The sequence below is a fragment of the Paramormyrops kingsleyae genome, chromosome 17 (genome assembly GCF_048594095.1).
Source record: "Paramormyrops kingsleyae isolate MSU_618 chromosome 17, PKINGS_0.4, whole genome shotgun sequence".
NCBI classification, from domain to species: domain Eukaryota; kingdom Metazoa; phylum Chordata; class Actinopteri; order Osteoglossiformes; family Mormyridae; genus Paramormyrops; species Paramormyrops kingsleyae.
The window spans coordinates 13,417,413-13,435,559 of record NC_132813.1 but is presented as its reverse complement, the minus strand read 5'-3'; the positions used below and the strand labels follow the sequence as shown (position 1 = coordinate 13,435,559).

The following is an 18,147-nucleotide window of genomic DNA, read 5'->3' as shown; positions in this document are numbered from 1 at the left end:
GTGGAAAGAGACGGAGAGCGGACTTACGAAGAGCCCCCCAGCATCTGCACGTCTACGATTACGATGATCCGCACTCTGATGGTAGCATGATGAAGGGGAGGACCCACAGAAAGGAGCTGGTCACCTTTGACTGAAAGAGCACCCTCTACATGTCCACAGGAGCAGAACACCATAACGGGAACTCGGGGGGGTATAGAGAGACTGGGAGGAAGCGGCATCATGCATGTGTGGCTGTGGAGCCCCCCCCCAAAGAGAGTGTCCATCTTCTGGCCCATAGGTGCTACTGAGCACATGTGGTAGCAAAAATTGATATGTGCTATTTGATTACTCAGATATAAGTGCAACCTCTTCTGTTTCATGTATGTACTTGTATGGCCTTGATCTGTACATTTGTGCAACACAAAGCAAACGTAAAAGCATCCCTCTCTCCAACCCTGACACATGCAAGCATTCGCTTGGTGCTGATGGGGGCTGTCAGGAAATGAATTACTCGAGCCAGAAGGCTTTGTTGAAACATTTCAGGGGTCTAATAAATGACGTGACAGTACAGCATTTCAGACAGCTTCAGCCTCTGATGTGGTTACTTTGCGGAATTAAGCTGTCAGATTGTTTAGCAAACTATTAAAAGCCGCAAAGTACAGTGTATAGTCTGCACTTATCCAGCTGCGGATCTTTTTTTTTTTTAATAAGTGCCAGCGGAAATCTCAAATAAGGTGGTACCAGAGGGAGTGAATATCGTGGGTAAATATATGGCACGCTTCTGTAGTGCTGGGAACAGAAAACGTAAACATGGCTAACATGCTAACGGGGTTAACATGCTGAAGCAACGCCGCACCAAATTCCCATGGCGTAACATGGCCAGAATGTCCTCTCGGGGTGCTCTCACACCCCCACGAACACTTCTCACCGCATGGATATTGGTGTAAAATATTTTGACTTGCCGAGAATAACACTGGCTAGCCAAGCACTAGGCCGGAGTGACCCTTTGGCATGAATGCGCAGGCAGAACTGGGCCAAGGCCTGGCAGCCATCTTAGAAGAGTTTACTTTACGGGCCTGTGGGCCATGAAGAGCAGGAGGCCAGAGGGCAGCTAAAAATACTATTTTCTCTTCATCATTTCAGAACACCACTATTTTTTCACGTGTGTCCCTTGGCAGCTATTTGCTCTGACATATTAAACACCCAGAACATGTGTGCTTTCCTGGCTGGTGGCACATACATTACAGGTGAACGAGGAAATGTCTTCTCTAATTACTAATAAAATCAAGAGTGTAATATCCAGGGCAACATGCACTGATTTTTAACTATGCAGTAGCTACTGTTTGAAGCATTATTTAAACCAATTTGAAGCATTTACAGTTTTGGTTTATTGGAAGGTTCTGCAGTTGATTATGGTTAATATGTCTATAATTCACATTCTGTCTTGACTGGATGTAGACGCTGAGGACACTGACAATAAACAAATATAATGTCCAAATTATTTCATGACAAATCATGATAGATTGTCAGAGGTGATGTCACAATGCCTAAGATTTCAAAACTCTATGGCAGGCTACTTAAGGTAAAGACTTTCTATTCGTAGATGGTATAATCAATCACACATACAAATTGGGTCATATAAGCCATACTAATGAACAGCAAACCTCTTTGGCTCGCATATTTAACTTCAAAAGTAAGTCATTCAAATAAGACTTGCTTAGTACTCCAGGAGTCAGGTGCTGAGATCTTCTTGGAGAGCATCAAATAAACAATGGCAGCAAGCCAGAAGACGCCTCCATTGAGGCTTTGGGTACACACTATATTCACAATAATCTATAAAAGAAATCAACAAAGTTACTGACTTTTACCAAAGGCTGTACAAATTTTGAAAATAACTCCAAGTGTGAACTAATTAAGGGCGTTTCTGCTTGTTGACACGTTCCTGCAGAGCATCACAGAGCACATCGCAAACGGCCAGGCCAGCATCAGCGTGCAGGAGCCTCTCAGTGTATGTGGGATCTTCCAGCCCTGTGTGGAAGATTCTAAAGAAGCCCACGGAGCGAGAAATCAGATCAGTGAGTCAGGGTGAGATAGAAACACCACACAGATAGAGTGAGCATCTTTATGGATCAGGATCATGGATCATGGGCAGGGGGTTGATGGGAAACACAGATTACGTGGAGACTAGCTGCATCATAGTCCGTGTGCAGTCACATTCAGGAAGATAACTGGCATGTTTCGACTGCTCTTATTGGATCAAAGAGCTAATCTCAGTCATGATGAGATGACTGCAAAACATCAAACATACATCCTATGGCACACATCTATCCGTCCGTTTTCTGTAGATGCTTGTCCTATTCAGGGTCACAGGGAGTTCTTGGAGGGAACAACCCAGGATGGGGTGCCAAACCATCACAGGGCACACTCACACACCATTTACTCACACAGGCATTTTGGTAACTCCAATTAACCCCAGCATGTTTTTGGACTGTGGAGGGAAACTGGAGTACCTGGAGGAAACCCCACGATGACATGGGGAGAACATGCAGACTCCACACACCATGGCAGAGAATCAAATCCTGGTCCCAGAGGTGTGAGGCAACAATGCTAAACATTGGCCCACTGTGCCACCTTTGGCATCTCGTGGTAAGTGGAACAGTGAAATGGGCAGCCATCGCCCTTCCTGATGTCTGTTCATCCACATGCTTTTGGATGAAGTTGCCATCAATGTCACTCTGCAGCCGCCTACACAAATGAACTAAATCCAGAATGTTCCTCTCACTGCTCCCTAAGCAGGTTTCCCGAGGTATTTCCAGCAGTCTCATTTTCCTGATTAACAAAGAAATGCTAATGTCAAGAAGCATGAATAGACTGATCGTGCTCATTTTCATAAAAAGTGCATTCATCAAGACTTCCCTCCCCTTCCTGCAGTTATGAATCTCCCGAACAAAGAGCGACCCCGCTAATGCTGCAGCTCGTTTCATAAAATGTCACTCGGCTCCGGAAACACGCCCCGACGGGATGCGATTTAGGGGTTTATGCCGAGGATGCAGGGAGATCCTTCCTCCCAGAAAGGCCGTGTCTCTGAACCAAAACATCATTCTTTGCTGCCTGTTGCTGAGCTTTAAAATAATCACCTGAAAGCCAGCTTATGCTGTGTTCACATACGCTGTTCTGCTAACGATGTGCGCTTTCACCCAACCGGCCGTCAAATCCCTTCAGATGGCCAAGGTCCCATTCACCTGCCATGTTTGTGAGCACAATGAAGGCCCATTCCTCTTGTTGAATCAGACCATATCTAAGAAACTTTGCTGAACACCTCTAATTTTGGTGAGGTCATCTCTAAAACGATAAGGCCATACAAAGTGTGGTGAGAAAGGGTTTGCAGACGCAGCTTCATCCACCTTCTCCGTCAATGACATCAAAACGGCGTCGGTCACGCGGCCACTTTTCCCTCCTGACAGGCCCTCTGATCTTACTCCTTCCTCCTTTCTGCCCAGCGAGCAGCACAAGCAGCCTTCAGAGAGCCTTTGAAATGCCACACTGTGATGTTAATTGTTTGCCTTTCTGGGGAGCCTGACTCACTCGGGTGAGACCCCCTGAGAAATGGTCCCGCTATTACCTTTCAGAGGAGAATAAATGGGTTAGTCTCCAGGGGGGAGCCCTTTCTTTTTACGAGGTCTGCCAGAGTCCAAGCTGTCCTGTGCTCGAACCTCTAGGTGGAGCACCAAGCTCTGAGTCACCCAAAGGCTGAATGTCCAGATCCTCGTTCTTTTCTAATTAGGACAGATCCTGATAAAATTGCAGTATACTGGATATAATATATGGCCATAAGTAGGTGGACACCAGGTTCTCCAACATTTCCAACTTAGGGTACTAATATGAAGTTGGTATGCCCACTGTTACTGCAGTAGCTACTACTCTTCTGGGAAAGCTGTTCAGTAGGTACTAGAAAATTGACTGGCAGAAAATCCCACAAGGAGTCGAGTATTGCTGTTGGGTTATCACGTCCCTTTCTGTGAGCTAGTGTGTCCTACCACTTCACAACTTCCAGATGTTTTGACCTTCATAGTAACAACCTGCGGCTGACCAGGGCAGCTCTAGCAGGGCATACATGGGCAAACTGACTTGTTGGAAAGATGGCATCCTATGATGTTGCCAAGTTGGAAGTCACTAACCTCTTATGTACAAACTCCTGTTCTGCTACTAATGTTTGTTGCTGCGTGTTTAATTATACACCTGTGTCAGCAATGGTTGTGGGTTAATTAGGCATTTCCTCTAATTAGTAGGAGTGTTCACATATTTTTGGCTTATAGTTGCATTTTTATTATATTTATTGTAAGGTCCCAATGGAAGAATGTTCATTTTGTAAAATAGCATTAAGTGTAACATCTCTGTGACCCTGACCAGGATAACAGGCTGCAGCATAGTAGCATGGAATATGCCTACGTATCACACTAAAAAGTCCATAACACCTTTAATCAGAGAGCTGTGCCTTCGCTAGCATATGCCTGTCTGTCACATTGAGCGCTCTGATGCTGAGTGACGTATCAGTAAGTCTTTCTGCAGAGCTTGTGGACCTCATGGGAGTTTTACTTACTGAGGGCAGAAGGAACAATGATTGGTTCAGAGAGATAACCAATCAGATTATAGAGGAGGTGGGTCCAATCAACTAGAGGAGGGGATTGATTGATTGGGCCCGACTGATCTAGTTGCTTTGACCCAGATCCTCTAAAATCTGATTGGTCATCTCTTTGTACCAATCATCATTCCTTCTGCCCTCAGAAATTTTTTATATAAGTAAAACACCCATGAGCGCTTGTGGACCAGCTGGAACTGAGAAGACTCTGCAGCTTCTTGGGATTACTTTGCCCCTTCAGTGCGAATGAGTGAGGAATGAAAGAAAAAAAGGCCTGTTGACAAATTTGTCATTGCCGATGGCCAAACATCTGGGCAGGCAACGTTCTCCTACAAAAACATTTAAAGTAAAATAAACATGAACTGTTTCACAAGATGGAATAGCAATATTTCCAGGCTTTAAAACTTAACTGTTTCATTTGTTTGCCGTTATTGTGGTTAAGGGCATTCATGCAGTAATATTTACAGTACGTAGAGTTGCAGGCTGTAATCAAAAAAGGTTATACAGACATATTTGAACCACTGGATTATCAAATTACACATAATCCCCTAAAAGGCCGTGAGACTGCGCAAACTTATTTATGCAGGGAAAACAAAAGAAAGCTCTTTGAACCTGGTTAGAAAAGATATGTTTAAATGAAGTAGGCCATATACAATCTTCATATTGACACGGAAGCCATCAAAACAATATTTCATTGGCAGAATGTTTTGCCCCAAACGCTGTGTGTGATTAAATCACTGGAGTGAACGGATGATGAGACTCACGACCCAGTTTCTGAAAAATTAGCTCATCGAGTGTGGGAGAGAGCATGGTCTGATTTTGAGGAATCACCTACACCTAATGGTCGTTGTATGATGTCATGTGATGGTCATATGTCATATGATGTCGATAGATGACATATTATGTCATATGATGAATATTCTGAAGATTTATCACTACAAAGAATTCAACAAATTTAACATATTCTCATTGTTTGTTTCTTCTCGAAAAACCGTTAAGTTTTTTTAGTTTGACTGTCAACCTGTGTATTTGAATACATTTAAACCAGTAGCTTTCCAGAGGATGAGTCATATAATGAAACTGTAATTTCTCATGAGTAAAAACTCCAGGTTAACGTGCCTGGTGCCATTCTGAGGAGTAGTCAGGCTCTTTATATGAAAGGACACTGGGAGAGGGAGGGGCTGGGTGTTTTACTGGGATGGAAGGGACCAGAATGATGGTAAAGAGTGGCTGGCAGAGGAGAGACATTGTGCCAATGTGTACCTGGAGGCCAAAGTCTGAGGGACAAGGGTTACGACAGCATGCTCTACTGCGAGCTAGGCTGGATGGTAGCATACTCGACCAGGTCCCCTCCAGGGTGCCCGGGGCCTTGGGGGCCAGGTGAGCAGGCCAGGGCCACTGTGTCCAGCTCAGCATACTGGACATCAAAGTCTTTGCGGGCAGAATTCTGGGGGACAAGAGAGGCGAGAGGGAGATGAGGAGAGGCCCGCTGAGAGGCCACAGAGAGGGCATGGAAGACAAATGAGTGTGATCAAAGAGCTGGGGGGGGGGGGGGGGGGTAAAGGCAATAGTGTGGTGATGGAGGGAATGGAAAGAGAGATGTGCTCAACACCATGGACATTCACATGGACTGAACGGAAGACAAACGAGGAAGACAAGGAAGGAAACAATGGCGTCTGACAGTTTGACAATATGGTTTTGGTTTTCCTGGTCCTAGATTCCTTTGTGCACTTTGGGTTAAACAGTCAAAAATAGATCTTACATTAACCAATCAACAGGGACTGAGGTATAGCTTTACTGATTTTACAAATGATTTAGATGTCAAATTATAGGACCAAAGAAGTCAAACAAGAGCCTTATATTCAGAGGATTTGGGAACCGTTTACTGGGCACCAAGAATAGTTGTTTTATTCCCAGAATGTATATTCATATCATATTTAAGCTGTGATGACTATCAATGTAGACAGAACTCTTATTTCCCTGGCCAGGAAGTGGCAGCAGAATGTACTTCCTTCACACGATGGTAGCACGTGGTCTCTAGTCGGAGTTCCAGAAAACTACGGCTAAACAGTTAACAGCTTTCATTTCTGGTCAGAAGTGATTTAGATCAGCTGAGGAAAGAGAATCTGCGGACGCAGGCAACACGGCGTCACACAAACTCTGTGTAATCAGTCACAATCTGGTCCAGGAGCTGAGAGTTTACAGATGGAGCTGCACAGTTTGTTCCTGGAACGATCCCAAGGGTCCGTTCTGTGACATATTATGACCCTCGGGAGACGAATTTAAGGATGTGGCATCACCGGTGCAGAGAAAGCTGAAATATCCGGCACCCCGCTTCCCTTTCTCCACGCAGAACATCTGGAGGACGTCGGCGTTGGCACCGCCATGGAGCAGCTTGGAGAGTAAACACGTCCCATATTGTCGAAGTCACACCTTTCTTCGGAACCATGAATATGTCAGCGCTAAAGAAGGTTGGTGGAGGCCTCTCCTCGCTGACTGTCTGTCTCCCGGGGAATTGAGATGTGGGCACTGAGTGATGGGAATATTGTCAAAAGAAAAATACAGAAGTCTAAAAGTAATCTCTGGGGTCATTCTTATGTCATTCTCTCTGAGGCTCTGAATTGAGGCCAGGACCCATCAGTAATTGACTTTGATTACCGCAGTCGAATTCAAACGGGCCTTCTGGCAGCACTGAATGGATGTGGACTTATCTTTTAAGAGCAGCATACATTACTTCTCAAAACTCCCCACACCAGGCTGAGATTTCCCCCGCCTTTCCATGACAAGGTCCGAGGAGGAGGAGTAGCAGTTTAGTTCAGCAACTAAAGCTGCTGAGCACCACAGCGCCCTCCTGAGGCCAGGGTGGAGCCCAGCAAAGTTGCCCAGACTCAGGCTCCAACCTGTGGCTCCTTAATCAGCTTCTGGCAGCTTCTCTGTTTCCTCTTCGCTTGCCGTGTTCAAAGCCCAGAGCCAAACATCCTCCGTTAAGCTCGCATTCCTGTGCATTTCGAAGGTTCAGCTTTCTTACGGCCTCAGACATCGGGTCAGACAGCTCCGGAGCGAGTCAGCAAGCAACCTTGCCCGAAAATGTGCTTTTCATTACGTGTCATAAAATCAGCTTGCAGTCGCAGGACCTGCCTTCCGTTCACCCAGCGATCTACTGAGTTACACCATATGGGCAAGCATCCTTCAAAGCTTTAAACCTGGCTGGTGCTCTGCCAACGTCTCTTCACGCGGTTTCCCGGATTGTAAATTTCCCCTCATGAAGAAGGAAACTTCCATACTGCCTGATGAAGCTTCAAAATAGCTTTTTAAAAAGTAATTTAACGTTTAAAAAATCGATGGCTGTTCATTTCCTAGTTGGCAGCCTGTACCGCGGGGTTGAGATCGGTGCGCCTCTTTCTCTCTTTGTTTGTGCTTTGGATCGAATCGCCGCACATCTGCAGTCCCAGCCCGCCCAAAATGTTCGGGTTGGGGGCAACAAAGAGGAAGGTAATGGATGTCACCAGTGGCTCACCACCGCTCTTCAGTTCACTACTCTTTGAAATCATTTGCTTGTCTGAGAATTAGGAAAACAAATCAACGTGACGTGTCTTTATAGGGTAATGCTGCCGTTTCAGTAAAACACAAAAGAGAGGAGGACACTTCAGTTTAATATAAGGTGAATGTGAAAGAGAAGCGATGCAGTATAAAGACATGTAGGCTCAGGATGGTCCAGTGCATGGTCTGGCTTCAGCAGGAAGGTAACAGCCACAATGCAAGTTCCTACCTCTACTCTCCCTGACTTACTGAAGCTATTGTTAATTAATAATCACTGGTAATACAATGAAGACATCTGGGTCGTGAGGACAGACCTTCATACTGGCACTGGAGATTGCTTCATGAGCTCACTTCTTCTGACCCAGGTGGATGTTGGCTTGAGCCCCCCCACACACACCATGTGATATGCTGTCAGCTCAGGCTGCAGACAGCAGAATGGTTATGGACATCTCGCTTGCTTAGCTCATGCCGCTTTTCTTGGTGGTCCTCCTGTGTGGTCCGCCACAGTCTCTCTGAGCTTCTCCAGTGTTGTCTTCATGGAGCTGGTCTTTTCTCCTTATAGCGCTCAGCGAGATTGTTGTTGAAATGGTAAGTAAATAAGTGTGTAGATTTGGGGTGTTGACCTGTTAGCTTCTCAAAGTGACTTTTCCAGCCTCTTTTCTGTGGATGTGATTTACTGTTCATCTCCTGCTTTCCATACCAGCATAAATATTACTGTTAACAGAATGTACTCATAACCTTTTTCTACACTTGGGAAAAGGCGTCTGAAAGAGTCTTTTAAAAACCTCCAGATCGCACATGCCTGCAGTCCTGTTGCAAAACACCCTCTCATTCTTATGCACAATTACAAAACAACCCATTACCCTGAAACTGGCCACATCTGTAATAATAACCAAATCATCTGTGGGTTTGTGCTGCTTAGAATAATTTCTGCTTTAGGAAACCTCTGGAGAAACTCCTGGCCTTCACCCCCACGGTGGGTGCCCCAAATGGGACAGTGCGCCCTGGGGGGTCAAGGGAGTCCTGGCCCTGGTGGGGGTTCAGCTCTGGTTGCCTGGTTACGTCATTTAAACACAGCACAGTCGGTGATCCCTTGTGCCCCCGTAACTACCGACTCTGAGAGGTGCTGAGCGATAATGATAAAACCAAAGGTAGCCAGCTAGGTTGGAGACCTGCTCATTCTCCCTCACATGGGGGTGGGGGCTGGGAGCGGGGCCAAAATGGCTGCCCAGGGCAATGAGACTCACCGACTGAGTCGGACCCATGTCATAGTATGGAGTCTGTGGAGGCAGCTTGTGATGGGCCTCCTTGTCCAAGCGGAGCACCTGGAGCGGGGGGAGGGGAAGAAAAGCCAGTGAATGAGCGCCTATGTGGAGACCCCTCCCCTCCCCCACCAGACCTGCCTTTCTTCCTCTGTGAGCTGATAAACCCCACTTGACTAGCATGAGGGCAGGCCTTTAGGCATGAATGTAAACAATCACCCTGCAGTCTTCCGGAAAACTTCGCATCTCAAAGTGTAACACAGAGCCTATCCTAGCCGATGTGATACCCTAGGCGAGCATCAGCGCCAGCGTCCCCCTGTCACCTCACGGAAAAGTGAAATTGGCTGGCAAGTCAGCGCCTCCTCAGACATTTGCACTGCCTATGTTGCCTATAGAACTGACTGGCCCTGGTACAGCAAGCGTCTTCAATAGCACGTGCATTCAGCACGATTAACCGCTGTGAAGGTCCCAAGTGGACTGGTGTCGCCCTTTAAATCGTGAATGTCCACGGCGTCTGGGGGCTCTGGTGTTAGCCATTGTGGCGTGTCGCTCAAGGTCAGTGTTCAGCCCAGACAGCCTTCAGGAACGGCGCCCTCCGGTGTCGCCCGAAGGAGTGACGGACACTGTTGCCTTGAGAGGCGCGGCCTTTCACTGATAAGGCGGAGGAGGGGCCCACGGAAAATCTCTGCAGATGCTTGTAAATTGCATCAGCAAAAGGCCTTGGTTTGAAGTGGGGGGGGGGGGTGGGGGTGGTAATAACACACTTCTATTTAAGAGAAAAAAAAGACTGAAGGCTGCGTGTGTTTTGCTCAGAGGGGGGTTGGAAGCTCCTGATGAGTCTGTGCTGAAACGTTTAAGTGGAGGATAATCCTGACTAAATATACCTTTTCAAAATGGCTTTCCTACAAACAAGAGTTCAAATGATTTACAAAGGAAAACAAAAGCAGCTCATAGCAGGATGTGTAGATCGCGGGTTCTGAGCATAGAGGTCGTCACAGAAGACAGGCAGCTCCATGCGTCTCCATCGTAATCGTATTCATATCTTTCGCTTAGCGGGAGAAGCTTAATCCAGTGGTTGTTGTTTTAAAATCAGCCATTTTCTATTTTTTTCTACTTTTAGTCTCTCCACTCGGGGAATCTCGGAGATCGACACACACGCCTGTCCGCCCGTGGCTCTGCGTCTCACGGTGTGACACCGAAGAGGTCACACTAATTAGAGGAGCGGTGTGCCTCTCACAGCGGGCGACTTGCTGCCTTGGCACCCACGTGCCTCTAGGGGGCACCCCTGGGAGGCGCCTGTTAATGGGCAGCACAAAAATACCTTGGTGGATTTTATCCGGATCTCATGGTCTCCTGAAGTTCAACACCTCCATACTTCATTACCGTACTGATAGAATTCTGCTGAGCATAAAGGAAATGACTTCTCTTAATTTCAGGTGTTCATACGAGAGCTCTGCTTAAGCAAAGATATTCCCATAACTGGAGAACTATCCGCTTGAGACCATTATGAAGCATAGGTAGGGAAGGAGGGAATGAAATTCCCCGAAGATTAGTCCGCAGCCTGGATGGGGAGCACTGGAGTGCCCACAGGAGCTATGTGTGTGTTAATGGGGGGAGGGATTCGACAGGGCTGCTGCTTCAGGGTCTCAGAACCGTGACCTCCATCGAGCCAGGTGGCTTGTGGGTAATTTCAGACCTGTGTGTGAGACAGCCGAAAACCTCATTGTTTACGCTCGGGCTAAACACACACGGCAAGGTGTGAACGCCAAGACAAAGCACATGTGTGATCTTGTCAAATCAAATACGCTATATATAAGTATAGATTTCCCTTTAGGGTTGCCAGAAAAAATAAAAATAATGCTTTTGGGCTGCAGTCATATTTTTGACACAATGCAGGGAAATTCACCATGATTGTTTCCATATGTTAGTCGTTTCTCGTGGGGGCTTAAATTGGGGGGGTGGGTGTCTTTTATTCATTTGTTGACCTTTGGGACTTTGCCTTTGCCTTGAAAGTACAAAATGGTATCTGTGGTTTATGTCCACATGAGGAATGTGGTCTTGGGTGGACTGAGAGATCAAAAATGGGACATAAACATACCAGTGACACAGCAGAACAATCCCCCAGTAGCTTTTTCAAGCTCTGAACCGGCACCGGAGTTAATGTGGCTCTTGTTGTAATGCTTGCTGCATATTCAGCCTTGTAATAAACAAAACATTGCGCCTGCATGACATTTTAATGCCAGGAAAGGCTGCGGCGTCGTCTTCTGCAGATGCGGCTCAGATGCGGACGACCTGAGTAAAAGTCTAAGCGAAGCATCTTCACAAACATCAGACGCCCTTCTGAACGCGACCGCGTCCCGGCGACGGAAACAGGATTTCATACTCGGCTGAGCAATGCATCAAGTCTGCGTTCCGAATCGTGGCAGCGGTTAAATATAGTGGCGCTTTGGCAGGTGGGCGGGCGGATTGATATGCAGATCAGTCGTTTAACCCTCAGATACCTGGGAAAATGTGCGGCCCAGCTGGCCTACCTGGATGTCGTCAGATGTCAGGAGGGTCCTGGAGTCGCCACTCCTCTTCAGCGGTGGGGGTGGGGCACATTTGTGGGTGGCCGGGATGTCCGTCCTGTTGGAGGTGTGGAGGTGCAGCATTGATTATGCCGCAAACAACACTCCATGGCCTTTCTGAATCACCATGGTGGATTTGTAGTGGGGGGCGAGGGGGGGGGGGGGCAGACAGAGTTTGGGGGTGGTGGCAGCCACAGCGGAATGGTCTGTGGGAGGTATGAGCGTGGCTTATCGTGATGGCCCCCCTTGGTGGAGCTGATTTTCTGAGAGTGAAACTAGCAGGAGCCAGGCTGAAGGACACAATGCCCCCCCCCTCCCTCACTAAAGCACCATTTCCTCTGGGATAGTCAGCCACCTGTCAGAAAAAGTGCCTAAAGGTCACTGTAAGCACTGTTATGTCCTGCCTCTCCGAACATCCAGACACTATCTAGCATAAAATATATTCAGCATATGATGTTACATGTGGCTTCAGTAGGTGGCGCTGTGGCCTCACACCTACTGAGCCGTGAGAGTTTGCATGTTTTCCCCGTGTCTGTGTGGGTCTCCTCCAGGTGCCCCAAATTCCCCCTACATTCCAGTGAAATCGCTTACGGGGCATGTGTTTCTGCAGTGCCCTCGGTGACATGTGAGTGCCCCCCATTGCAGCCCTGAGCACTGTACTCCCCAGTACCGTGGGACAGCCAATAAAAGGTGTGAAATCACCCCAATTCCATCTGCACATATTTTTCCTCCCAGATGAAAATGTTGACTGGAGTCTTTTTTTTTTAACCCCAAAGAAAATCATTCAAAAGTAGAGGCAAGCAGGGATAATCAATGCCGATGTAAGCACCTGCCGGGAAAGTAAAAACTGGGGACAATGAGGAACGCTGAGTGCAATTTTCACAGAAAGCTGCATAATTAGCGGTGTGTGGAGCCCGCAGACAAGCGTGCCATACCGCCGGCAAGGCGCTCGCGTTTCACTCCAGGTGGCTCCTCGTTTTGGTGAAATGACCCAGCCCTGCATCCACGGGGACGTTGCCTTTTGGGCAGTGAGCGTGTGACCGTTCCCTCTCTCTGCTTCTGCGCACAGCAGCTCCTGCATCCCATCAAGGCACCGGGGTGCCGATAGATTCCCGGGAATCACCTATACATCTGGGGAATGCCTAGTAACAGCAGTGAGTGTCCGAGATCCTCGACAGGAGCGACACGGTGACAGAAAAGGAGGAAATTGTGTGACTGGAGTGCCACACGCTTCTGGGAGACCCCAGGAGTATCCGAACGTGAACCTGCATGAATGCTGATGCTATTGTAGACAAATGAATCAAGGTCAGGCGGTTAGACCAAAATTCGAAGCTGCATTTCATTCAGTTCTGCATCTCCCTGGTGATAATCACTCCGTGATTATGGACATGGGTGTCTCTCTCCCATCATGCCTCTGGACACGCTGAGGTAACAGGTGACTCATGATCTTGTAGCGAGTAGTGCATAAAGAAGAGGGGGCACACAGACACTGGCCCCAGCTGAAAGCTGATTGGCCCCTGGCGTGCCCCTCCTTCATCAGTCATCAATTCAAACTCATATCATTGGCTAATGATAAGGCTGGCCCCTGCACCTTATTTTACTGACCATGTATCGAAGCATTCGGTCACAAGGAAAAATGAACAGTTATTGTTTTATGCTTCAAGAAAAACTATTTTTGAAAAATTTGCAATATGGAACCAGATTTATTATTGGGAGTATAGATTTGTATTAATATAAGGGATGGTAGGTGTAGTTGGTCAAAGCGCGGCTGTGGAACCACAGAACAGCATATTTAATCTGTATTGCTCCACTTTTTCCCAGTTCTAGGTGTATCTCTTTATCTGTTATGATTAATAATCACGCGACATGCTCTAATGTACACATACAGCCGCTCGTACAGCTCACACAGGTCCTCCCGGAAGACTGATGGAGGTGTCCGCCTTAAATCCGCAGGTTCCCGGGAAAACAAATGAAGCGGCATACCGGAGAAGCGCTACATCATCTGCCCTACGTGGCAGAGCTGCCTGCCGTCGCCGGGCCGCGGTTCATCAGCGGCAGTTACCGCCTCTCCAGGCGTGGGTCATGTGACGTCACACCAGAGTGTAAGTCCCGCCGAAGGAACCGGGGGCCTGCTGATGGAACCGCTGCTGATTGATTGGACTGATGGCTCAATCAATATCTCCTCTCTGCAGCAGCCGACAGACTAAAGTGAGGCTTTTCGGGTAACGTGGGGGGGGGGGGGGGGCATTTCTGAAGAGGAGCAGAATGGAGCCGAGATGGGTCAGGCCACTTCCTGAGAAGACACACACCCCGGCGACCCTGCCTTTCTCCAACTGTGGCCTACCAAGCCTCCTAGACCTCAATCTTTTTTTTTATCCTCAACCCACAAAAGGATTAGGGCAGCTTATGGGGGGGGGGGGATGGTGGACTCGGCCAAAGAGAGGGAAAAAAAATCTCTAATCTCTCAGCTGAAAAGGGGAATCAGAAGGAAGAGGTTTACGAAAACGAGTCATGGGTGACCTGAGCACTGTGCCGTGTTGAGGAAGCGAGGAACGGTGATGCTGAAGTGGAACTCTAAGCATTCCCTCAACTCCGCTGCAAAGTCCGAAGTGACTGCGGTCCCTGGCCAGCAGTACGCCCTGGCAACCTAGCTGTGTTTGCAGGGTCTGCAGCAGATCCACGGCTCCAACACATGACTGTGACAGTAAACTCCCAGGCCTCAGCTGCGAATGACAGCGGGGGACACCGGAATATTCTGGAATTGCTTTCATCTGCACTTATGTTACCCGTGCAAAGTCGGACACCTGGGACGGCGGCCCGTACCCCGCCGGGACAAATGCACGGCACGACCCCCCCTGAGGGAGCCAGTCTTCGACGTCTTTCTGCTCATATCGATTTCTCCTGATTGCCGTCTTATTGGCCAATTTAAATGGTAATCATACTTTTAATTCGGTGCCGGAGGTAAATTGCCATGCATCTGATCCTGAGGAGCCTTGGAGGAACATGTGGCTTTTCTAATCGAAGGCTGTCCGGCCGTCTCACCGAGGACGTCACCGAGCCTCTGGGAAGCGACAGCTGGCACGTCAGATGACCAAGGCGGCATTTTGGGTCCCGGGGCAGCCCTGGCCTTCTGCCTGTTCTCAGCCTACTCTCACATATATCCAGCCAAATTAATCAAAACCAGTCTACTTACTTAAAGCGTCCATGTTTTTTGCATGTGAATATTATTAATGTATTAATACTGTATATTACTGTCATGGCTGGACCCTGATATGAAGCTGAATGAATCCTCTTGAGGTTATTGATGATTATTGGTAAAATGTCATGGATGTTTTTAGCATGCCCTGTGATCAAAAACAAGGCTGCCTTTTTATTTCCAACATTTCTTGAATTTCCACAATCTGAGTGAGCCTGGCAGCCGACAGACGTATCAAAAACCTAAACGTCCAGCTCATATATTACACTCTTTTATAGTCTTTCTCGTTCGTGCTGATTACGTACAAATTCATCTTCTCCATGTAATAAATCTCCATCTCATTTCCACCACGGCCCGCTCCCATCCCTGCATTCCCAGTCTCCTCACAGCTGTGCGAGGAGACGCACCGTTTCGCCGGGAGAGAGCTTACACTCAGCCGCTCGCTAATTCCACGAATATCAAACACAATTGGCCCAGCTATCCAAAGAGTTGCACCGGACCGTGTCAACAGCTGTCAGGTTGTACGTCCTGTGCCGTTGGTTTGCGAAGGTGATTTTATCAATAGCTGTCGTGCTCCCATGCCTGGCTGTGGACCAGTGGTGCGGGGGCGCCCGTTTGGCGCTGAGAGAGAGATTTAACGCTCCCCGTAATCTCCCCAAGGGAATCCAGTGCCGGCAGCCGGCGGAGAAACGCAAGCAGCTAATATACTTTGTGACTGCATCATTGTCGTTGTTAGCGGCAAACTGCTATTGGGGAACGATAAGGTAACTTCACACTGATATCTAAAGGTCAGGCAAGGCTTTTGGGCTCTTTCTGTCACAGGGCCCGCCTCCTTGCCACATCCTCACATCTAGGCAGCCATTTTAAATCGGGGAAAGATTCCATTACAGATCGGACATCCACCACTATGACTGCCCCATGGTAAAAGCGTCTGTTCTGTAAGTCAAAGGCGCGCCAACAGCTGAGTAACATCGGCACCTAGGCCTTTTGTGATTGGCTTCACCGCTCCCCATCATTCTGTGGACAGCGAATACACTAAGCCAGTGTTTCTCAATCCAGTCCTTGGGGAACCCCAGACAGTCCATATTTTTGGTCAGAGCCAATCAAAATCACCGAATACCTGGCACAGATGTGTTGGGAGCTGGGAGGGAGCAAAAATGCAGACCGCCTGGGGTTCCCCAAGGACTAGATTGATAAGGTTGTTTAGGAGCAGGTTGCTTCATGTCAACCTGCCATCACCCGACCCTCGGTTTGATGGCTATGTGGTTCTGAATAGGTGGGTGACATTTGAACCTGGTGCAGAGCCCAAACCACTCGATGTTACAGTGAGGAGCATGACGTCATTCATCTCAAGATTAAATAAAACCTACCAGTCCTGGTTAAAAGGAGCTCAGACAAAGGGCAACCCTCTTTAAGGCTTTGGAAAGAGTCGATGTTATGACTGATGAATGCGATAAAGACGACAACACGGTGGCTGGCTTCCTGAAGCCCTCTGCTGAGAGCAGGCTTCCTGTTTCCATAAATTCCTGGGGGCTGTAATGGCTCGCAGTCATGTCAGACAACACAGCTCCCTGGGGGCTCTGCCATGTGCTAACGCTCCTTTTAGATGAATTAACACGACATTAGAGCTCAGATAAACAAACTTAAACAAGTGGCTCCTCTCAGCTAAAGGGCGAAGACCGTGAATCTCATACTTAATCATTTTCTACGAGTGGAATAAAGCTATTGATCACGTCGACTCTTTCAGCGAGGAGGGAATCGAAGATGCTGTTAGACCCCAGGCATCAAGCAGCCAGGCCACAACTGAGAAATTTCAACACGGTTATTAAACGAAGGGACGATTGTGCAAGGATAAAGTGTTCGATTTATGGCCGTTAGTCAGGTTAGGGACATAGACCTGTAAAGTGAAGCTCCTGGTGCCGCTTCCAGAAGGAGCACAGCTCTGGGGAGGGAGTCACCAGGACCACCGCCCTGCAAATGGGCATTTGGACGTCGCAGTCCACAATGTGCTGTAGAAGAATCGAGACCATCTTGCCAGCATTATTTCCGCATTATCCTCCTCGGAAAGGCCGTTTGCGGGAGCCATTGTGAAATGGAGGCGACAGAGTCAATCGTTTAAACGTTTATCTCAGCCTGGCGATCGTTCAGCGGGGGAGTCCAAATTGAAAACCGTTTCCATCCCAACAGCCTTCTGCAGAGTATCATCTCTGAGACGTGGAGAATGAGACAGTTTGGGTACTTTTAATAATATTAAATAATGATCACAAATATAGGCAGCATTCATGTTTATTATCTGCCTGGCTTTGAATGTTATTTCAGCAGCCAATGCCCAGGTCCCGATTGTAATGGAAATATAAATATATCTGGCCCCGCTGAGCCCCAGGCGGCCTGCTCCTGCTCGGCACCGTAGTGGAAGATCCCGAGATCACGCTGGAATAGAACGGTCACATGTGCGGGAGGCTTATTAGGGGTTAGGACTCTTATCACAGAGCCACCTCACATCTGCCGTCCCAAAGCCACCTCCCCACGGCTCATGGATCCAGCAAAGCTGGTACTGCTGGTGAACGCCCCGCCATGTCGGGAGAAATCCACGTACTTCTGGAGCTCACAGTACCCGCTTGGCTCCATTCCATCCCAAACTGAAAGGAGGGATGTCCGGGAGATCCAGCAGCGAAGGGGAAATCCTCGCACGCCTGGCTGGTCTCTGAGAACGCTAACCCAGCCAGGCGGAGTCTGCTGACAGCACACAGAAGGTCCCCCCCCCCCCCTGCATGAAAGCCAATGCCACAGCACACAGGTGTCCGAACCCTGTGCCATGTGTATACAGGGGATCTGGCGGCAGTGACTCAGCTGTTCTCCCCTTCCGGGGGGGGGGGGGGGGGACCGAGAGATACAGCTATCAGCATTGGCACTGCTAGGGGCATCAGACAAAGAGGTGCATTGGAGTGACAGAGAGAGGAGGGG

The 18,147-nt window shown here is 48.2% G+C and overlaps 1 protein-coding gene across 3 annotated transcripts in view; it reads right to left on the bottom strand.

The window, feature by feature from the left end:
* The window catches only part of nectin1b (nectin cell adhesion molecule 1b), a 106,483-nt gene that overhangs the window by 3,653 nt on the left and 84,683 nt on the right, over window positions 1-18,147 (bottom strand). The window contains exons 7-9 of one of the 3 annotated variants that reach the window (XM_023807256.2): window positions 11,952-12,045; window positions 9,406-9,483; window positions 5,882-6,065 (exon numbers count right to left, since the gene is read on the bottom strand). The exons of 1 other annotated variant lie outside the window; for it this stretch is intronic. In XM_023807256.2, coding sequence (XP_023663024.2) covers window positions 5,925-6,065; window positions 9,406-9,483; window positions 11,952-12,045 — 313 coding nt within the window. In that variant the 3' untranslated portion in view covers window positions 5,882-5,924. The remainder of the gene's footprint in view (window positions 1-5,881; window positions 6,066-9,405; window positions 9,484-11,951; window positions 12,046-18,147) is intronic. One more of the 3 variants, XM_023807254.2, reaches the window with a different exon arrangement.